The 23,086-nt window shown below is 41.0% G+C and overlaps 3 protein-coding genes across 4 annotated transcripts in view; 2 read left to right on the forward strand and 1 right to left on the reverse strand.

Annotated features, from left to right (window-relative positions):
* The window catches only part of caln2 (calneuron 2), a gene marked incomplete at both ends in the record, with an annotated part of 54,207 nt that extends 47,139 nt beyond the window's left edge, over positions 1-7,068 (forward strand). The window contains 2 exons of the mRNA XM_084073921.1: positions 2,893-3,043; positions 6,941-7,068. Coding sequence (XP_083930047.1) covers positions 2,893-3,043; positions 6,941-7,068 — 279 coding nt within the window. The remainder of the gene's footprint in view (positions 1-2,892; positions 3,044-6,940) is intronic.
* Positions 7,069-14,237: 7,169 nt separating this feature from the next.
* LOC311056793 (legumain-like) lies at positions 14,238-17,648 on the forward strand. Of its 2 annotated transcripts, none has more exons than XM_084073600.1 (5): positions 14,238-14,391; positions 14,898-14,982; positions 15,423-15,622; positions 15,781-15,848; positions 16,102-17,648. In XM_084073600.1, the coding sequence occupies exons 3-5, from the start codon at positions 15,431-15,433 to the stop codon at positions 16,163-16,165; spliced, it is 324 nt and encodes a 107-aa protein (XP_083929726.1). In that variant the 5' UTR covers positions 14,238-14,391; positions 14,898-14,982; positions 15,423-15,430; the 3' UTR covers positions 16,166-17,648. The 2 variants fall into 2 exon arrangements, with proteins under 2 accessions (XP_083929726.1, XP_083929725.1); XM_084073599.1 differs by having other exon boundaries at positions 15,449-15,622.
* sdf2 (stromal cell-derived factor 2) lies at positions 16,295-21,140 on the reverse strand. Its single transcript, XM_084073598.1, has 3 exons — positions 20,917-21,140; positions 19,906-20,102; positions 16,295-18,390 (listed from the first exon to the last, which is right to left on the reverse strand). Exons 1-3 carry the CDS (start codon positions 21,098-21,100, stop codon positions 18,103-18,105), a joined length of 669 nt encoding a protein of 222 aa, XP_083929724.1. The 5' UTR covers positions 21,101-21,140; the 3' UTR covers positions 16,295-18,102.
* Between the last annotated feature and the right edge of the window lie 1,946 nt (positions 21,141-23,086).

Consider the following 23,086-nt stretch of genomic DNA (forward strand, 5'->3'; position numbering starts at 1 on the left):
TTACTATGATCTACCTCACAACGCGTCACACTGCAATGGGTTGTGAGTTGTTCTGCTATATCCAGCGAACGACACCATAAAGTAGGCTATAAATCAGGATTCAGTGTCTAGACTGAGACTTTGGATCTCATTTAAAACCACATAGGAATGTGGTTCAAATCTGATTTGTGAAAATCAGTTTTGTGTTAATTTGTTGTTCAAACTGATTCCAAACACTGCAATCACCACCACCAGAATCTCTCTCTCTCTCTCTTTCTCTCTCTCTCTCTCTCTCTCTCTCTCTCTCTCTCTCTCTCTCTCTCTCTCTCTGACACCCCTGCTTTGTTTCTTCTTTTGGTTAACTCTGATATATCTTCCATCTGCTGTGCTAAGCCAAGCAAGTTTATTTTATTTTGTGGTTGATTGTGCAGGTAAATGGGTGAGACACCTGTGCACTGGTGGCAGTGGAGGTGGCATGTCTGTGTGTCTGGGTGTTTGTGAACGTGTGTATCTGATGAGGGAGGGATGGGGGGCGTGGGGGGGGCAGTAGTCGGGGAGGTTGAAGGACACCAATCTTTTGGAAGGGCAGAAAGATATGGAATTAAAAAGCGGGATATAGCATGTAAACAGTGGAGTCTGTCTCCCTGATTGGAGGAGGCCCTTCTGAGCTCTCAGGGTTTAATAAATCATTTTCTCTCTCTCACACACGCACACACGCACACGCACGCACGCACGCACGCACACACACACACACACACACACACACACACACACACACACACACACACACACACACACACACACACACACACACACACACACACACACACACACACAAGCAAACCAACAGAGACTCTCATGGACATGTACATACTCTCAGTCACACATGCTCTTGAAAGTAACAATGCAAGGAAAAGGGCGTCAACAATGATAAATGAAAGTATTAATAATATGATTTATGCTACATGAATTATGCATACAATAATTTATCCGACACACAATCTTGACACACAGCCAAAAACACTGAACAACTGAACTTCCAGTTCCAAGGTAGGATTATATACATATGTGTGTGTGTGTGTGTGTGTGTGTGTGTGTGTGTGTGTGTGTGTGTGTGTGTGTGTGTGTGTGTGTGTGTGTGTGTGTGTGTGTGTGTGTGTGTGTGTGTGTGTGTGTGTACAGAAACAGCCGTTTCTTTTTGTTTTTATTCTGACGGTCACGGCCGTCGGCGGAGTGCACTCGAAGCCTCGAAACGTTTTTTCGATCATACTGGTTTCACGCTTGTACTGTTACTGTAACATATACTGTATATATATAGGCCTATATATATACACACAGTATACACACGTCACATACCTATATAATGTATAGAACCACACACCTTGTATCCTACTATAAAATGGAGAGAAACCTCTGTCATCTGTCCTCATCGATGATTTTTCACATGTTGTCCTAAATGTGTGAACTCTTAAGATGGAGTGAAAACTGTCGATCATTCTGTCATTCTGTCCAATGATTTTTCACTTTTTGTCCCAAATGTGTGAACTCTGTCCTCAATGCATTTTTCTTCTCAGTGGTTTGGCCGAACGATCTCAAATTGTGTGTGCTGTGCATTGACCATTGGCATATGCAGGGGCCGACGAAGCTGATTCATTACTTTTCCGAAATGTAAGCTGTTTATTTGCATTTTTTTGCTGAGGGCTATGGTAGCCTATCTGTAGTGATGGTCGTGGTGCCATAGACCAGAAGGACGGCCATACTGTGGTTTGTTTGTTGGTCATTTGTCAGGGAGACTGTGGAAGGGGTGTGTGATTTGGGCTTCGCTGTTCCATTTCTAATTGATCGGCAGGGGTTTCCAATGGCCTAGTTTTGCTCTCCTCTTTATTGTAGTGTCCTGGACACACAAACAGTGAGAACTCCAGCAGAGAGATATAGAGTTAGCTCATGGGGCTCAGTTATATTACGTTGATTTAAACCCATAGCAAACAGCAGACCCAGCAAGGCTGGTGTATATCTCTTGGAACACCGATATAGTCCTGTGTTATTGTGCCTGTATGTGTGTATGGTCAATAAAGCATAGAAACTTTAATTACAAAACGGTCTCGGCAAGAAACTCTGGTAGCACTTATTAGCATGCGACAGTGACATAACGACCAATCGGTGGACCGGGACCTACACGTACTGTATCTCATGCATATTTTCTCCTCAGTGGGTTGGTCAATTGATCTGAAAGTGTACATGTGCATTGGCCATTAGCATAATAATTCCTCACATGCACAAGTTATGTATCGTATCTCTGCTGTCCGGCAGAAACCAGCTAACTCCAAAATGTTCATTTTTCAGGAAATGAAAAAAGTGGAGTTAGGAGGTTTTGTTCATCATTGATAAGAACAGCTGAATGGACCTCCAAGCTCACAATGAGGTCGGAGGTCAAACAGGGGTGGAGCCTGGAGTCAGCTAAACCAGCTAACTCCGGTGGACTTCGCTGGTTTAGCAGAAAATGTGAGGATCCAATGGAGTTAGCTGGTTTTGTCAGAAGCGCTTTTGAATGCTTTTCATTGGTTCAATATTTTGAACACACAGACGTAAAGGGTGTTCAATGGCCCTGATTTATGGAAAAAAATGCAAAAGCGTGAAAATGGAGTTAGCTGGTTTCTGCCGGACAGCAACACTGTACAGTACATCATACATAAAGGGCTATAAAGGTGTAAAGGGTTTGCTGCACCAGTGTAATCACTGTGTGTGTGTGTGTGTGTGTGTGTGTGTGTGTGTGTGTGTGTGTGTGTGTGTGTGTGTGTGTGTGTGTGTGTGTGTGTGTGTGTGTGTGTGTGTGTGTGTGTGTGTGTGTGTGTGTGTGTGTGTGTGTGTGTGTGTGTGCGCGCGCGCGCGCGCGCATGTGCGACCACCCTACAGTTTGACATGCAGCAGCTGTCTCTGGATGAACTGAAGCAGGTGCTGTTTCACGCCTTCCGAGACCACCTCACGATGAAGGACATCGAGAACATCATCATAACCGAGGAGGAGAGCCTCAACACCTCAGGGAACTGCCCTGAGTATGAGGGAGGTGAGAGAGAGAGAGAGAGAGAGAGAGAGAGAGCAGTGGTGGAAAAAGTACTCAGATATTTTACTTAAAGGGATTCTAGGCAACTTCAGAGATCAAAAAAAGAAAAAAACTGTTGTCAAACACCGCTCCTCCGCTTCCTTCACACTGGTTGTGATTTTAAATAGGCATTGTCATGATTAATTGACCACATATATGAAGTTAAACAATTAAATTCTACCAAACGATATCAAAAAAAGAAAAAAACTGTTGTCAAACACCGCTCCTCTCCCCCCCCCCCCCCCCCCCTCATCAGCAGTTTGTTTCCCCGACCATCAGGGGGTGACGCAGGGGGGACTTCTGAACGGGCCATGCCGAAAATAGGTTGCTTTTTTCGGATACAATGCGTGTCACTGCCCGCCCCTGCTGGTTCTCTGATTTAAAAAAAAAAATAGGCATTGTCATGATTAATTGACCACATATATGAAGTTAAACAATTAAATTCTACCAAACGATATCGTAAAAGTAAATTCCGTGCCTCAAAAAAATACGTTTGAGAGCGTTTTAAAGTTTTAAAACAAAAAATAGCACATAGACAAGATGGCTGCCGCTCGTTTTTGCTCGGGTGCACTCAGGCTGGACTCGGTTCCATTTGGTTTCACTTGAACTCGCCACCTGATTGGCCAACCTTCGCTGTCAATCACAGAACATTGAGCGAGGACGCTGATAGGACAGTTCACACGGACATGGACACGCGCACATTTCATTTACGTCCCGGACAGAGCTGGATACCCGGATGTCAAAACATAAATAGTAGGGAAAATACGGATTTCAGAAAGAGTACTGTGTTTCAATGCAGGAAAACACCCCAGCATCATTATATAATAGGCTGATAGAGGGGAAAAAAATGCAAAATATATATATATATAAACATTTTTAAATTTAGGCTTAAAGTTACCCAGAATCCCTTTAAGTAAAAGTAACAATTCCGCAATATAAAAATACTCTGTTACAAGTAAAGGTCAGGGCATTTAGTATAAAATATAAAATGTATGTATGTATAAAATAGGGCTGAAGTGGTTAATGTGTGTTTTATAATGTAATAATTTACATCTGTAAAGTAGCTAGTAACTAAAGTTTTCAAATAATTGTAGTGGAGTAAAAGTACAATATTTGCCTCTGAGGCAGTGGTATTTGAGTTGGAAACAGAGAGAGAGAAGGAAATGGAGAAAGAAGAGGAGGAGTGTCATGCCTAATTTATACTCTCTAGTACATCACCATGTCAAAAATAACTAGCTTCACTGAACAGGAGTATAAATTAAGTAGGCCTACAGTTTCTCAACCAGACCACGCACAGCTACAGGTGGTCCATGAGAAAATGTTGTATACTATACTATACATATTGTACCTTTGTTATATGTATCAAAAATATATTGAAATGATATATCATGAGTCCATCTATTTGTATTTGTTTTGTGTGTAGTGTGTAGTGGGCTTGAAATGGGAGCTGTACCGTTTATTAACCACTCAATATACGTTGTTGTACAACCAATAGTGAAAATAGCCAATCTACAAGATTTTTGTTTTGGTTAATGTGGTTAACATAATTTTTTTTATTAAAAATCCCGCTTTTGAATTCCATATCTTTCTGCCCTTCCAAAAGATTGGTGTCCTTCAACCTCCCCGACTACCGCCCCCCCGCCACCCCCCCCCCCCCCCCCCCCCCCCCCCCCCAGCAAATCCAGCCCTGCTTAGCAGAGTGTTCATCTAACTCTGTAAGGTGCATCAATGTTCCATTTATAGGGTTGGGGGGGATGTGGGGGGTGTAAAATTATAATCTTTCCCCAGTAAAAAGAAAAGAAAATAATGATGACATTTTCTGCAATTGGACATACTGTACGGTACGTTCAAAGACTGTGGTGGATGATTTTAAAACTTAATTAAATCCCCCCGCCCCTGTTTCAGTGGGCATGACGCCACTATCAAAGTGTAAACGCAGCAAAGACGCATTATAGATGGAGAGAAATCAGATCGCTCAGACCATATCCAGAGGTGGTTTTAGAGATCTGATTTCAATAATGCATTTCAGTGAATTTACACTTTGGTGTCTATGCGGTTAAATTGAATCAGATGGTCGTCCCTCGAGATGCATTTTCACGCTAACTATAGGAACTGTGTTAATTTAACTCTGAGATTTAAATCAACCCTGAGGATTTTGCTGTGTAGCCGTATAACTGACATATACCGTATGGTGTGAGGGACAGCTCAGAGCTTTGGAAGATAAATGTCAGAGGAGGGGGATTGGAGGAAGCAGAGAACAAGGAGGCTTCAAAGAACTGCTGGCATGGCACTTTATTGTCAAAGTTTCTCATGGTAACTGAAGGGCGAGCGCTGTAGTTAGTGCAGTGAAGAGAAAGGCTCAAACAGAAAGATATGAAGGAAGATGGGGGGAGCGGGGAGGGCGGTGGTTAGGAAAGGTGTTCAGCTATAGTTTGTTCCTGTCCCGTCCTGGGGTACTCCTGTGCCTTTCACAAAGCCTCTCAGACCCATGACTCAGAACCAAGCTTATAATAGTTTTGGATTTTTCATTTTAGTTTAGTTTTAGTTCGTTTTGAAATTTGTTTTTCTTATTCAGTTAGTTTTAATCAGTTTTTAGAGCGGATTTGCTAGTTTTTTATTAGTTTTTATTTTTGAAAATGCTCATAGTTTTAGTCAGTTTTTATTAGTTTTACGCTTGATTGAAAAGGTAACTATTGTGTTATAAAAACTTAACAAAATATAGCATTTAATTTTGTATTCAGTTACAGATCTATCTATATTTCTCTATATATATATATTTATCTATATATGTCTCTTAACAAACTAAAGACATTAAAGCTGTCACTGAGGAAACTTTTCTGTTGTTGCTCTCGCCACGAAGCCCATTTGAAGCACAATGCTGAAGTGTTTGAACTTGGCTTGCACTTGGCAGGGTGTTCCAACAAACACAGTTGGCCGGAGAGAAGCCAGACGGGGAGTGTGTTCCTGGTCGCTGCACACACGCGACCAGTGAAGATCCTCTCTGCATGGCAGGTGAAAAGAATGTGTATCAGAGGAGGCACGTTGTTTCAATACCATCCCCAAGACCACCCAGTCCGAAGACCAGCTAGTAGGGGTCATCAGTGACAAGACTACCACCGGTTCTCACTTCCAAGGCGTCACATTTTGCCGATCTGTCAGTAGCCCTGAAACGTCAAGTTTTGACATGACGGGACGCCTTGAAAGTCAAGTTTTGACGTGACGGGATGCCATGGCGACGTTGCATGTTGACAAAACTATATATGCCTTAACCTAACCCAAACCCTAACCCTAACCTCACAAAAATATACCTAAACCTAAGACTAATCCTAACCCTAACCCGAACCTCACAAAAATATGCCTAAACCTAACCTTAATCCTAACCCTAACCTCACAAAAATGCGGAGAGAGAGATTTTCTTTTTATCGTATCCACAGTGGGATTCGATTATGGAAGGGTGCAGTTATTATTAGCCAAGCGATACTACCGGGTAAACCACAGAGGCAGCTGATTAAACCTTCTATTCGAGTAGTACTTGAAGCTGATGCATTAGGGAGTGAAAATGAGCTGCAATAACTGACGCCTATCTGTGAGAATGTGTTGAGACTACACACGTGGGTGGGGAAATCAGGACTACATTGGGAGAATAAGGGGAAAAAATGTAACGTAGTCCTCAGAGCTCAAACAGTAGGCTACAATAGGTCCCACTTAATCTCCCTTGGCTGCATGGTAGATTTCGGGAAAAAACCTGACACCTTGACTTTTTATTTCCTCCTCTCCTCTCCTCTCCTCTCCTCTCCTCTCCTCTCCTCTCCTCTCCTCTCCTCTCCTCTCCTCTCCTCTCCTCTCCTCTCCTCTCCTCAGTCCATCCTAAAAAGAAGAACCGACAGACGTGCGTGAGGAAGAGTCTGATCTGTGCTTTCGCCATGGCTTTCATCATCAGTGTCATGCTGATCGCAGCCAATCAGATGCTGCGGAACGGCATGGAGTAAGCGACCCACTGTGAGGCCCCGGGGGATTGGCCAGAGCAGCCATGGTCCCACATCCTTGTCTTTGCAGCCAAAGCTGGACACAGCCACAAACCCGGGCACTTGTCAAACAACAATCACTTTGTGTGTTTTTTTTTATAAAAGTTTAATTTGAAATGATATTATGGAAGCAGACAATGCAAGTTGAATGGAAGATATTAGGGATTTTTTCTTTTCTTTTCCGTGGTGATGCCACATAGAGATAATGGACTTACTGACCTGGCGTGAAATGGACTGCAAAAGGAATGTCTTTTTTTTTATAAATCACAGAGGGTAATTCTTTTGCAGACCAAGACCACCCTTTAAAATTGATTTTGTAATTACCTAAAAAAAAAAAAATCTTTATAACATGAATCAGGTGCTTTGAGCCATTCCTAATTTTAGACATGGACAAGGGTTATCATGGACAACTACCAGGAAAGACACTTTCCAAACTGAATGAGGGCACTGAATGTTGTATACATTTACATGTGCTAACCACTTGAACCCTAGCCCCCCTATAGGGACACTTAGGGCTGTCACGATTACAAATTTAAATTGACGATTAATTGTCACACAAATAATTGCGGTTTAATTGTGGTTTTGGCACTGAACATTAGAGCGTATGAATAAAAACGTAATTTATGTTTGCCTTCTAGGCTTCGTCATTAAAAATTGTACTGGGCAGATAACTAACTTAAATATTCAAAGACATTACTGACATATTTAATGATTTTATACTTTCAAACAATGTAAAAATAGCAGAAATAGCTGATCTACAAGCTTACAACGCGCTTGTAGATCAGCTATTTCTGCTATTTTTGGAAAATGTTTGAAAATGTATTTAAAAAATTAAACATTTGGAAACGATTATGACGATTATGTGAAATAATTGTGATTATCTCAAATAATTTCGATTAGACGATTATGTAATAACTGTGACAGGCCTAGGGACGCTATAGTGTCACAATGTTGACGCATTGTGGGCTTGTACATTGGTTATTGGTTTACACCAAAGGGATTTGGTGTAGATTGTAGAGGAAAATTCTAGTGGATCTATAGTATAGAACCCTGGAGGACCCCGGTCGACTTAGTACTGTAGGCTATATAGGGTTTAAGTGGTTAAAAAGAAAACTTACTGTATATTCTTATGTATAATGTCATGTACTGACACTGCCCATTTTTTGTGAAACCTCTGCTTTGGCTTAATTTCGCTCTGTGTATACTGCCCTACAAAGCCAAAGTGCAGTAACCACGTTTTTGGACACACCAACTTATTTTTTATCCCAAAGGTCAAATTAGCCTTTGTGATTTTGGGGGATGAACAATTACCTCAAGACAGATATACTATTAGTTTATATCACTTATATGCCGATATCTCATTTGGCTGACCGGTTGAAACACTTTTAAACCCATTGTTTCCGTAGTTACCGCACTTTGGCGTCCTTGTTGACACAGAGGGAACTGAGGCTATTGAGCCATGAAAGCAGTAACAAGGGGGAAGCTCCTTGTTAGAGGGAGCACAACTCAACACTCAATGGAGGCACAAAAAAAAGATCACTCCTGTTGGCTATCTCTACTCTTTTGTCGGTGTAGTTATGTGTTGCATCGAGTTCAGTGGATATTTATAGGCCCTGTATGTAACCTACAGTGTGTGTTTACTTTCCCTTGTCTTAGCCTTTGTGTCTCTGAAAGGCAGTGATGTCGATATACTATACTTACAACAAGCTCAGGAGGCACTGCAGTCTGGAAGGTTTTCAGTAATATGGAGGGGTCCGAATAAGAGATGTCAAATTTATCTTGCAAAAGAGCAAGGGTTTAAAATTAGGCATAGGCCGATGACTTTATTTTGGGATATAGGGTGTCAGGAGAAACGGCCTTACCTGAGCACCTACCGTATCTTAATACTGCCCAGCATTGTTAACTGTAGGCTTCACAAAAGCATGTCAGTGTATCTATAGCTGATGTCTACACTGCCGTACCAAATGTTATTCCAATCCCATCCATTTGCCCATAGTTCACTGTATATAAACCACTAGTTATCTTGTGTAATGTGTTCTTGTTCTTCTCAACAGCAGAATGTATGAAAGGTGAGCTATATATAGTGAGCTATATCAGGGATAATATATACGTATACAGGAATAGGGGCGAAAATAATGAAAACACCTCTGTGTCGGATCTAGGGCTGAACAATCTGGGAAACTCGACACGCTTCAACTCTGTTTACCGTTTACAGCAGAACTATAACAACATTAGACACTGTCAATTGATGATAGGACCATACCAGTGTTAATGCATGTTTGCCTATTGACTACAAGTTGTATATATTTTCCTACTGACAATTATCCAAAGCATAGACATTTTTTTTCTGAATAATTACCAGATTTCCATAACATTGTAGCTCAAACTTCCAGGTTATAAGCCCACTTTAAAATGATCTGATTCTAAAGCTAATATTCATGACACCATGGTGAAGTCCAGGACATTTGAACTTCATTAATAAAACAAGCTTTTCTCCAGGTACTATTTTTGGCAAGACTTTTCAAATCAAACCACGCATTCAACCGCATTAACTTCATAACTTATTTAAAAAAAAGTTCACTGTGTTAGATTACCTGTCTCAAGCAAGGTTCAAGTCTCTGCAAGTTGATTTGCGTAAAGTACTGAAATTTATGGAAACCAATTGCTTGTTGGAAGGTCAAGAAAATGGAAAATTGTCATCAGTAATGCAATTAATTAATTGTAGCCTCTGCCATTTTGAAATTGCAGTAGTAGTTCTTTTTTGATTAATTGCTCAGCCCTGTAGTGAATCTGTGATTAGATAGCCTCGGAAACGCATGGCTTTTTTAGTGATTAGATGGAAGGGGAACACACTCTAGTGGTTCAACTCAAAATTGCACCTGAAACAGTGCTTTGAACTTAATCTTAGCTCTGAAATGTCATGTTCGCATTATAAGGGCAATTTGGGCCATGTTAGTGAAAATTCATGGTTTTGTTGAAATCTCTTGTGAAATGTCACACAAATGTACAGCTCACCAAGCTTCTCAACTAGTATAGGCTCCGGACCAAAATTGTACCTTCTGTGTTAAGTCAAAAGCTGCATAACACAATGTTACCCTGTCCAAGTTCTTCTGAGAATAGTCCATCCACTTTTTGGTCAGGAACCACTGGATAAAAAACACATGAACAAAAAGCATGATTTACAAAAGATGAAAAGGCCACTGCAGTCGACAGGATGGTTCTCTGGATAGATATAATGGTGGGGAGATTAATACTGCAGCTCTACTAAGTATTATATAAAGCTCTCTGTATGTAAATGTTCAGGCTGTATATTCAGATATTTATTCATAACTACTCCTACATTATGTGGATTCTACTTTGGGTCATATACTGTATAATTGATCGTGTTCACTGAGACTGGTTGCACTGGCCTTTGCAGTGAGGCAATAACATACATGGGCTCTTGATGAATATTGTGTTCCCCTTAAGCGTTATTGGATGAAATAGAGGGGATCTGAACTGGTTTCCCAATGGGACACAAAATGTTGCATTGGCCATGAAGTCGGGCCAAATAAATCAAATGGCACAAAATGCTTTAACAACTTCGTAACAGATTAATAAGCATGAGGTCCTTTATTTCCTTTGAAACAAAACACAACTGTGCAATATGAAAAATCGAAATGAAAAACCTTGTATTATACTGTTAATCAGTATGCATGTTGTACTTTAGCTTTTAGTGTGTTTGAGGGGCAGGGAAATTCATTTAAGAACCTTTTCCGTGTGGCAGCACGGCCTTGATTTAAATGTAAGGACATGCAGACCACTGTCCTTAGTGTCCTATAATCTGACTTTCCCGTTTATACTATAATGGCCATTTTCCAGTTTATACCAGCTGTTAATCAAATCGAGTGTAGGAGGGAGAGTTTTCATGAATATACAAATACAAGGTCTTACAAGATCATCATCATCATCATCATCATTAATGTTTGTTTCACGTCACCTACAGTCGTGAATGTAGGGCTCACTGTGGGAGGGTAAAATCAACACTGAAAATAATATATTGTGTTTAATCATGTTAGGCTTTTGTGGAATGTACCTGTACTACTCACTGATTCATAGTTCTGTATAAACTGCTGTATAATGTACGCTATTCTTATCCTCGTGGGTCAAGTTATGTCGTTGATATTCTCAGCACATTGACATTTGATTAATGAGCTGCGTGTTCACCTTTTGTCTGTTAGCCACGTGCTCTTTTGAAACCAGCACTGACTCTATCTTTAATGAAGAAAAAAGGCTCTTTATGTGTGCCATTTAATCATCCTTGCATGGCCATGTGGGAGAAGCAGGCAGAGAGATGTTTTACATAAAAGTACAATTTCAGAGTTTACATTGTTATCCTACATGCAGAACAGGACAAAATCAGTTTATGAGTTCCATGATTTCTGAGACTTGTTTTGGAGATTTGTTTATACAAAGGCAGACATGTTTATATCTTGTAGATTGTATAAAAACAAATCTAAACAAAGAGATGTACTATATCCTTGGCATGCTGCTTAGACAAGAAAAGAATGAAAATAGCAATATTATATCAAATGAATGGATAACTTAAAAATGCAACAAAAAATTATCTGTATGACAAATATAACCACATATGTTTATGCAATAAAATCCTGGTTTTGATATAGAAACGAGACAAGTTCTGGTTAGTCCTGAAAGATTCTTCACTGCCTTGTTAGCTGTGTGTGTGTGTGTGTGTGTGTGTGTGTGTGTGTGTGTGTGTGTGTGTGTGTGTGTGTGTGTGTGTGTGTGTGTGTGTGTGTGTGTGTGTGTGTGTGTGTCTGTGTGTGTGTCTGTCTGTCTGTCTGTCTGTCTGTCTGTCTGTCTGTCTGTCTGTCTGTCTGTCTAATTTGTGAATTAATAATCGGAGAGCAATGCATTGATCCTGCAAGGCTATTGACTGGCACTAGCCAATCAGTTCTCCTGTCCATATGGCTTATGGGATCTATAGGCCTATTACTTGTTTTATATACCCATTTTATCCCAATTTATTCATTATGCCATTTAAGTCCCCCGCTGCACATTTCTGTGTTACCATAATTGTTGTACCCTATAGGCTCATCTGCCATTGAGGAGCCCCAACGGAAAGGGCATAACGCCTCCATCCTACCTCTCCTATTCTGCTATTCAACATTATCCACTCTTAGAGGGTGCCCTGAAGGCATACTATGGTGCATCGACAAAGAGCACCCTCCCCTGCAGGCTTACATCCCCCAAAACGGGCCAACTGTGTTGGTGTACTGTAGATACTAGGCCAAACGAGATGCACCACAGTGGATTTGAACCCCTAGTCTCCGTGGTGGAGGGATCTATCTATACTACTAAACACCAAAATATGCATTTATCAATATGACAGCATAATCATGAGAGTCTTAATGTCTGTGCACATTCAATTCCATTTTAGTTGTCTTAAATCAGTCTTAAACACAGGTTAGAGTGTTGATGTCTGCTATTGCATGCACCTGAAACTAAAATAGCCTAATGGACTTTACACACCGTAGTCACGATGAACAACAACACAAAAATGTGTCTGCGAATATTTTCCGTCTAACTATTCATATAGTTCAGGGGGTGGGCAGCATTTATTTCCAGAGGGCCATACTGACTTCGGTAAAATGAGTGAAGGGCCACACATTGTACAATTGAATTGAAACTTGAAACACATGCTGAATGATGTTAAAACCAGTGTTGATTTTGTCAGCAAATTTTGAAGTAGTTTTAGTCATTTTCAGTCTTTTGAATGAAATTCCATTTAGTTTTAGTCATATTTTAGTCATCTGAAAGGTTTTTGTTTTTGTCTAGTTTTAGTCGACTAAATATCCAGTTGATTTAGTCGACTATAATGTATTTTAGCGGTGCCTTGATGGCGTCATAATGGCTGATTTTACACTTGTTTGCATGCTGAAAATAGCCCATCTACAAGCCCACAAGGCGTCGCAGCGCGACACCTTGTGAGCTTGTAGATCTGCTATTTTCAGAGCGCAACACCCGAGCGCAACTACACATAAAATAACTTGTCTTTTAGTTTTACTGGATCTCTTCTCCACTAGTCCCTCATAACATTTTAGACATCCAGACTACTTTAGAATAAGGTCCTTGCTTTCACAACAAGAATGTTCATCAACAAAATGTTGATCTTTCTTTTTCTTTTATTATCACTCTGGTGTAGTCTGTACGAGATTACAATGAAAAGATTACATAAAACAATCCACGTCAATGCCGTATCTCATCTTATCTAATATGCACCACTCCATAGGTCACTGATAAAACACATTGCATTCACATTGCATTCATTATATATGGCTCACGCAGACTGTTTCACTGTTACATTATAAAGATAAAACATTTGAGTACATACGGATGGAGGAATGCAGGTATGTACTCAAATGGCAAATATTAATTACTATTAATTGGAGTTAAATTAATTTGTCTCAAAACCAGTAACATATGGCAGCCTTTTAAAATGTTTTTTTTTTTCTTTTTTGGTGGGGGTTCAGTTTTTGTTTTTTTTATGACTTGGCGGGCCGGATTGAGATGGTCAAAGGGCTGGGTCCGGCCCCCGGGTCGTATGTTGCCCATGTGTGATATAGTTCATACAGGCTGAGGCCTTTATTCATTGTGAAAATCTACCTTAATCAGAATAAAATGTTGTTGCTTTATTGGCACAATATTCACATTCTGTGTAGATGTACTCATGTCATGACACAAACAACATGTGAAAAACATTTTCACATGGGGAAAAAAACGGTCCTGTGTGTGAGGACCTTAAAGGGGAATTTCACTTTAAAACCCTTCTGGGGTTATTTTCAAGTCTACTCTGGTTTTGTTTGCACTCCAGACATTTTTTTACTTGCTTGATTCAATATTTAGATATTTGATATTCATTTAATCAGATACACCAAAACATTGTCATCACATGATCCGGACACAGACAGACAGAAAGTTTCTGTCTGTGTCTGGATGGAGAAAGATGTGGGAGGGAGGGCATGCCTCCTGGCAGAGATTTGCAGTGCACTCTAAACGCAGCATTCTAGGTTGGATTATCTGACACCAGTGTCTTAGAATGTCATCGCTGGGTGCTATTCACTAGGCGACAATTTGTGATCTAGGCCTGTACAGTCACTGCTTTGGAAAACTGTCTCTTCTGCTCTTCAGAACAGGTTTGGTGTCATTTTTGAGCCAACCCAGCCACTGTTCTTTACATTACTGCACTGAAAGAAAACCCTGTAATTTGGCTAGATCATTAACACGGTAAGTGAAACTAACTAAACTCTCTTATACAAAACAAAACAACGTTTTATTTGAGAGTGGGTGAATGGTTTCACTCCAAGAAGCTACTGGCAAGCCAATCAGTTTTTGTCTGTCAATATTTTTAAATGATGTATATTTCTTGTTAAAAGACAATGCTGTTTGAAGTGTCTGTTTTGAAAAGTATTATGTGTATTATGAAATGACTATACAAATCTATAATGAATCACAAATATTTATAATATCAAGTATTATTTGTTTGGACCTATTGACTACGTTTAATAGTAAATAGTACTAGCAAATAGTTATTTCATGTGTATCTGAAGATTTAAATTGTGATTTTGACCAAAAGAGAACACGTGCTTATGGTGCTGTATTTTACAACTTAGCATTTATAATGTTCAGTTTAAGGGCTTCACAGAAACCATTGTATTTTCTCATGCCAAGAAATATGTGCTGATGATACTGTTTTGATCGACTGGCAGCTCATAATTGCTCTACCCTTCCAGGTTTTTCCCTCGCCCTTATGTTATGTTAACGGCACCATTCTGGACCATGGACTCCAGAAATGTGATGGAAAGACCAGACACGAAGGTGGCCTCTCTAGAAATGCAGTTTTTGCAATACTTGTTACTTGTGTCACCGTTATCAAATTATGAGGCTAGATATAATTTGACATGATGTTGAGCATCAACAACAAAAACACAAAAAACTAACGCTTTTGCTAGAGTTGGATTGATTGATCAACTATTGAAATTGTGCATTAAAAGCCCAAATTTGTGGTATATGGACCATTCGTATTATATATTAGTGTAGCCTTTAAAATAATAATTTCTAGTGTAAAAACAAATGTTCAACCTGGCTACTTCGGAGATATCCTTACAGGTGAACTAGAAATTTGAGGAGGCAAAAATTGCAATTTACTGGTATTGGACAATACTTTTACACTAGCTGATGATAATCATACTCCATTATAGACTGTTTTCCGATATATCATTTAAGATCCTCCGATAATGACAAGGTTTCAATTACAGCCTTCCCTATGCATTGGTCCCTGCAGGTGAGCGAACGCATCCTTGCCTCTGTGGTTGAGGTGATAGAGCAGAGCTGTGAGTCTGAAGAACAGGCTCTTCGTGTGCAGACAGCACATTGCTCCGACATCACCTCCTTCACAACATACATCCAGGTCATAGAGCACTACAAACGCTACTGTTTTGACTGGACTAACCCCAAGGTAGGTGTGGTAAACACACACAGGTATTAGCTGATGCCTGATGTGTGCAGTAAAGACTAGTCGCCAAAAGTCACCGATTTTTAACCAAACGAGGCGATCATTTGTTTTTTTTGGCAAGCAACACGGTTGAAGGCCTATTTAATTTTCTCCTGAAATAGTATGGGACGGCTGAGCAGTATTTACATCTGTTTGTCAACCTTTGTGAGGAGGGGATTCATGTGGATCGGTAAGATTTGCATTCTTACTCAACACTTATTTCCACATACATCTATCTATCTGTATCTATACTGTATATACAGTATATTATCTATCTCTCTCCATAGACGAATCCACAGAGCGCTCCCCAGCCACAATCATAACTGTGGTGTCAGAATGCACACAGCAGGAGTCCTACACTGCAGCACTCTGTGGATTTGTCTATATATATATATACATATATGTAAGCTTTGTTAATGTGACATTGGATGTTTTGTTTGCAGTATTAAGAAAGCCATTGAGGATGTTGGTGGAAAGCTGAGGCAGAAAGGACTGTCTGACCTGTGACGTCATCATCATCCGGAGACAAAGGACTGTCAGGACTGTGCCATCATCACCATTATCCAGAGAGTCTCAGTTGCCATGGTCACACATTGTAGATACAATTTGAATGGAGAAGTCAGACCGACACTGGTATGCACAAAAACATCGATTTTAATCTGAGGTATTCATTACAAATTGCTTTCTCATAGAAATCTCTGCAAAGAGCTTTCCTAATACATCAATTAATTGTGTTTGTCGAGCAACTCTGGCGTATGACTAAGTATATAAACTAGGCCTCACACAGCTCGAGGACACTGTATTTTCTCAACGTTTGAACAGTGAGCAACCTTGGCAAATCCGTTGAAATTGGGTGAATCAATATTAAGCTTGCCAATCGGTTTATTTCATTTCAACTTTACAGGACAACCAAGGCAGATAAGCTGTTTAACCAGGTTGAGTGTGAGAAAGGCATCATAATAAAAAGTCGTTGCTGAAGCTGATGCTTCTCAGTCAGTTTGGTGTCTGTTGCTGGACGTGTAATACTGAATCAGGGTACAACTAACCATGAACCATAAAAACACTGTTTCCAATGGGTAGATCCCTGGCTGACAACTAACAGACAGTTAATATTCGTAGTGTTCCAACATTAAAAAAAGAAAAAAATACTCAAGGTACAATTAATACTTTTTAAAAACCGCATGAAGGCACTAGCATAACCATGCCTTTGCATTCAGACAAACTAAATGCACGGCTCATTGAAATAAATGATAGTTTGTACAACTACAATCCTGCAGTGTCTGTCTGCTGTGTGTAAAATGTTGTCTGATGGTGGCAGCTTGAACTTTGATAATAAATAATGCCTCACATTGGGCATAAAGTCACAAAAAAATAGAAATAAACAAAGACACTATTACTAGACACTAAGTATACACTGTAGTAGCATACTGTAGCACCTTTACATACTGTCCGTGTACCTTTTAAGGTAAAATGTAGTGCTACATCAATTTCAGTTTACCGTAAGTGAAGGTATGAGAAAGATACCGTTAGGCCAGATTAGAAGCCACAGGCAACTAATGGCACCTCCTAAGTGTTGTGGTGTCCACTCTCTGTAGGACTCAAGTGCACAATGGTGCTCAAAGGGGAGACAGAAGTTGATGAGGGAGAGAACTATGTGAGGTGGCAAGATACACAGTAAAATCCTCAGTGTTAAAAGCTGCAATCCAGAACTTATTTTAATGAATGACATACCAATCTGTATGGTAGATCAGCGGTTCCTAAACTTTTTAGCTCGAGACCCGAAAGAGAAATGAGCCGTTTGCCTGGGACCCAAATTGGTGAAAATAGCTACAAGCTCGCGACACGTTGTGAGGTGCCATTTCATTTAAAAAATGTCGGAATTGTTTTTAATTGGTGAAAAGTTGTGATTTCTTTGTTCAAACGTTTTAAAATCTTTTGAAATAAGATATACATTTTTTTAAATATAGTAAACGGAAAAAAGAGGGGATCTCTACTCACAAAAATCGGTCTGCCACCCACAAATGGGTCCTGACTCCTGACCCACCGTATGGGAAACAGTGTGGTAGAGTACGTTAATGCAACACATCTGCAGTGGTTGGAGGTGGTCTCCCCTACTCTACATTGAGAAATTTAGATCCTGGTAGGACACCTACTGGTTGAAAAGTAGTACTACTTGAAGCTCATGAGTACAACATCTTAAATGTGCGGACTGCACCTTTTATGTATCCATTTGTAACTCTGAGAGTGTACAACAAATGTAACGGGTCCATTTAGTTACATCTGTACACTCCGAGTTAAATCAGCACAAAGGATTTTACTGTGTAGGAAAGAAACAGAGGCATTTGGGAGGCCGGTGGTGTATAGGAGCGAAGAAGAAGAAGAAATGGAGGCAGGCAGAGAGGTAGAAGGCAGGGGAGTAGAAGGCAGCGAAACAGCAGGAGGTTTCATAACTCCGTGTGTGAGTAAGTGTAGTCGCGGTTTTCGCTGGGCTTCATGAAGATGCCCTCCATGGCCTTCCACAGGCTGTGCTGGCTGGCGCCCAGCATGGCGTGCACCTCCCTCTGGCCGTGGATGGGCCGCCCGTACTGCTCCCCCGTCACGGAGAGCAGCGCCTCGGTGGCCTTGTGGCGGAAGCGGATGGCCTCGTCGCGCTGCCACACGGAGCCCCCGCACTGCACCGTCCACTCGTCCAGGTGGTCGCCTTCTCCGTCCTCGCCGAACGCACTCACCTCCTGTGGAAGGACAGGATTTAAGAAGGAGACCCTAATGACTTTCATCGTTATCTCACAGCCATAAAACTGAGCTGTCTTCCGTGTGTCTCTGAAACACAGCTGAAGTGTTTGCCCCCGTGAGGAGAGGGGAAGGTTAAGTGTCCTGCTCAGGGACACTTCGACACGAACAGCTGGAGGTCGAACCAGCCAGCCACTCTACCCACTCAGCTACAGCCGTCCAGTTAGGGCTGTCACCATTACAAATTAATTAAGATTAATTGTCACTCAAATAACTGTGATTAACGATTTAATTGTGTGTTTGGCATTGATTGAACATTGGAACATGTGAAGCCTTTTTGGCTTCGTAATCAAACATTGCACAGGGCAAATATGACAAATAACTTCAATATGCAAAGAAATTATTGACATATTTAATTTAAAATAAAAATGTATACATGTAAAAATAGCGTCACGCGTTGTAAGCTTGTAGATCTGTTGTTTCTGTTTTCTTTTTTTGATTTTTTTTCAACATGGAAACGATTATGCAAAAATAATTGCGATTATCTCAAATAAGTGCGATTAAACGATTATGTAATAATTGTGACGGGCCTATGTCCAGTGATGTCACTGGGGTAAAATGTGAAAACTACTCTTCTTGCTTCCTGGTTTTTAGTTCATGTTGTCTGTGCTTGCTGTGTTATATATTTTTGGTAATGTTTAATAAGATGAAAGGGTTTTAGCTTGACACAAGCTGGTATGATAAGACTTTCTCTCACGCACCCTCTGTAGTACCTCCGAGTACCCCTAGGGGTACACGTACCCTGAGAAACACTGGGAAAGAGCAGTGGTTCTCAACCTGTGGGTCGGGACACCCAGGGGGGTCCCCACATGATTTGGGGGGGGGGGTCCCCAGATGACAGTAAAGTGACAATTTAAGGACTTTTAAGACCTTTTTACCTTTACCTTTTACCTACAAAAATCTAAAGTAATCAACAAACTATAACATACTATAAAAACTGTTCGAACAATGGCCAAATTGTCAAATAATATAAGAAAGAGGCAATTTTTTTGAAAATAGACGATCTACAAGCTCACAGCGCTTCACAACACGGGCGCTGTGAGGTTGTAGATCGGCTATTTTCACAATATGTATCTGTGGAACCGAGTCAAACTAAATGTAATGCCACAACTCCTACTACCAAGTGCTTGTCTCTATCAGGGTGGGGGGGCGGGTCCTCAGTTCAAATATGATTATTTTGGAGGGTCCTCAGTACTAATATGATTATTTTGGAGGGTCCCCAGTTCCAATATGATTATTTTGGAGGGTCCTCAGTACTAATATGATTATTTTGGAGGGTCCCCAGTTCAAATATGGTTATTTTGGAGGGTCCCCAGTTCAAATATGATTATTGGGGGGGGGGGGGGGGGGTCGTGGCCTGAAAATGAAAAGGTTGAGAACCACTGGGATAGAGAACCGAGGGAACCAGTTCTGAGGATGTCTGACTAGACACAACAGTGTCTAGTCTGAATGCGTACCTGGTTGGAGGACAGCGGCGATGAGAAGTAGTGGCTGTGCAGGTTCCGCCCGGTGTTGACGTGGGTCAGACGGATAGTCTGGCCACAGTGCACCGGAGTCCCGCGGTGACACACAGCGTCAAAGGTCCCACGCACACTCCAGTAGCTGTTGCTGTCTTCCACTGACGTGACCCCTGTCACAGACTGCTGTCCACTACCTGCCACACACACACACACACACACACACACACACACACACACACACACACACAAGTATATTACACAATTTGTGGTGACAATTCAGATTAACAAAGGTCAAGTTAACAGCAACCTTTAGCCACATAAAACACTGTTTTACTAGTCGAGAGAGACACACACACACAAATATATGTGTAGTTTAAAAAAATATATATATATGCGTAGATTAAAAAAAAGAATGGTGTAGAAAACACTATTTAACAAATGAGACAGACAGACGGACACACAAGAATATTACATCATTTGTAGAAAACACTATTTTACTAATAGAAAGAAAGACAGACAGGCAGAGACACAGACAGACAGACAGAGACACAGACAGACAGACAGACAGACAGACAGACAGACAGAGACACAGACAGACAGACAGAGACACAGACACACAGACAGACAGAGACACAGAAAGACAGACAGACAGACAGACAGACAGACAGACAGACAGACAGACAGAGACACAGACAGACAGACAGACAGACAGACAGACAGACACACAGACAGACAGAGACACAGACACACAGACAGACAGACAGACAGACAGACAGACAGAGACACAGACAGACAGACAGACACACAGACAGACAGAGACACAGACACACAGACAGACAGACAGACAGACAGAGACACAGACAGACAGACAGACAGACAGACAGACAGACAGACAGACAGACAGACAGACAGACAGACAGACAGACAGACAGACACACACACACACACACACACACACACACACACACACACACACACACACACACACAGACAATGAATGAGTCTCACCTGAACCATATCGTACATCATGGGAGTGCAGCCTGACATTGTGCTTAATGTTGAGCAGTTTGACCACTGAGCCACACGTCACAAAGCTCAGCTCCGTCCCCAGCGAGAGGCCACACAGACACGACAACAACACAGACCTCAATAACACACAGTGATCCATGATATCCATATGTCTGTTAGACATAACAGCTGCTAGCCACTGCTGCTAGCCTAGCCTGCCCCCGTCTACTGTACTGTTAGTGCTCAGTGTTGCCAGGTATTGTGAGAGAAACAAGCAACCAAAAGGAGCAACGCGTTGTGAGCTTGTAGATCTGACATATGTTCAAGTCTTGAAATATTTGAAAGATGTTTTAAACATTCTAACAACCTAAATCTGGTACTGGGCTCCCTGGCACAAAACATTTTCAGATGGGGGTTAGGGACAAATATAATAGCCAACACAATAATTTGGGGGTCCATGACATGAAAATATTTGACAACCACTGGTTTAAATAATAATAATAAAGATTAACATTTTTTATATATATTTACAAGCAACTTAACAGAAAAAAAAGAAGCCCAAAGTCGCTTATAATAAGCAGACATGGCAACGTTGTTAGTGCTACGTCATCTATTGCACGGTAAGGTCATAGATACCAAATCGCGCCCCCTTCTGACTTGGAATGCTCACTGCAATTTTTATACCAATGGGATGGGATGTTTTTCACATTTCTCTCTCTCTCTCTCTCTCTCTCTCTCTCTCTCTCTCTCTCTCTCTCTCTCTCTCTCTCTCTCTCTCTCTCTCTCTCTCTCCCTCTCTCTCTCTTTGTGCACTAGATCAAACAAATAAATAAAATCATATCAAATGGGGGATCCATGGCCTAATTGCATATCAAACAGGGGTCCTTGAAATTAAAAACTTAGACACGGATTTAAAACTAGGTCAAATGTATTTCAAGGTAGCGTAGCTGCCCTGTTTGTGGGTACAGAAGGTCTATACTGTATGTAGTAATGTACTGAGATCAGCACAGTGCAGATGTGCAGGAAAACACATTATTGACAGCCTTTATGTGGCTGTATTCCATTGGATGTCCTTTTCCATTCATAACTCACACTCTTGCTGCTGTGTTTGCACATTGCATATTTTTTGTTTTGTTATTAGTCATGTTTTCAAATATTTTGTTTGTGTTTGTTAACTGTGGGAAGTATGTGTTGCTGATATCTTGGTATAGTTGGCGGGTAGGAAAGTGTAGCTCAGTTTCCACCTCATCTTGTGTGCAGTTGGTGCACAGTCTGTCTTCTCTTGGGAGCCACGTCTTTGAGCTCTGCCAGTGGCTGGCTTTTTCTATGATGAAACTGTGCTCACACATAGTCAAGGATTTCTTTTGTTTTGGCTCAGTCGAGATCTCAGTGTTCATGTACTCTGCCACTGTGTATTCTCTGTTTAGGGCCAAATAGCATTGCAATTTGCCCTGGTTTTTTGTTTCGTTCTTTCCAATGTCTCAGATATTGTTTTTGTTTTCTTATAATTTGGTCCAGTGGGTTTTCTTGTCTGGTGGCTCTGCCTGTGTTTGTGAACAGAGTCCCAGAACCAGCTGGATGAGGGAACGTCTCTCTAGGGTCTCTCTGTAGGTGGCAGGTTTGGAGGGTATCTGGTGATTATACAATGGCAATGGTTTTTCATTAGATGTGGAGAATGGATTTCCACATGTAGAGTTGTCAGTTTGGTGTTTGTCCAATTTTGCTAAATCTTGTTTGGCAAGTGGATAGCATCTCTCGCAGCCATAAAGGGAAATGTCTTCTGTATGAGCCAGATTTGAATAGGCTCTGTGTGTATATGGCAGCCATATTGGCAAGAAATGTGGTTGCTTCCTTAATTCCTGAACAGGTGTTACCAATTACACTGTTTAAGGCTCTGTTCCATTTAGTGGAGCAGATCCTTTCCAGTGAGCCAACATGCACACACTAGTAGCACCTTGAACACAACCTTAATTAGTGTCATTGGTAAGGAAGTATGGAAGCAGCCCAATTTCGTGCCAATGTGGCTGCCATGCATAGAGCCCATAGGGATGTCCAGATGGTGGTTTGTTTTGCGTGCAAAAAGCACTTCTTGCTTTAATGGAATATCTTAACTGTTGTCTTGGCCAGTGTTGGACAGTAACAAAGTACATTTACTTGAGTACTGTACTTA

This window comes from Gymnoscopelus microlampas (genome assembly GCF_963454915.1).
Source record: "Gymnoscopelus microlampas genome assembly, chromosome: 12".
NCBI classification, from domain to species: Eukaryota; Metazoa; Chordata; class Actinopteri; order Myctophiformes; family Myctophidae; genus Gymnoscopelus; species Gymnoscopelus microlampas.

Bases quoted from the DNA above. Each gene is read 5' to 3' on its own strand.
- LOC311056793 (XM_084073599.1), top strand. From the start codon at position 14,920: ATGTTAACGGCACCATTCTGGACCATGGACTCCAGAAATGTGATGGAA. The intron at 14,983-15,448 runs GTGGCCTCTCTA...TGGTCCCTGCAG, and splicing joins TGGAAAGACCAGACACGAAG to GTGAGCGAACGCATCCTTGC. The intron at 15,849-16,101 runs GTAAGATTTGCA...TTTTGTTTGCAG, and splicing joins GAGGGGATTCATGTGGATCG to TATTAAGAAAGCCATTGAGG.
- sdf2 (XM_084073598.1), bottom strand. From the start codon at position 21,100: ATGTCTAACAGACATATGGATATCATGGATCACTGTGTGTTATTGAGG. The intron at 20,103-20,916 runs GTGAGACTCATT...TGTGTGTGGCAG, and splicing joins TGATGTACGATATGGTTCAG to GTAGTGGACAGCAGTCTGTG. The intron at 18,391-19,905 runs GTACGCATTCAG...GTCCTTCCACAG, and splicing joins CGCCGCTGTCCTCCAACCAG to GAGGTGAGTGCGTTCGGCGA.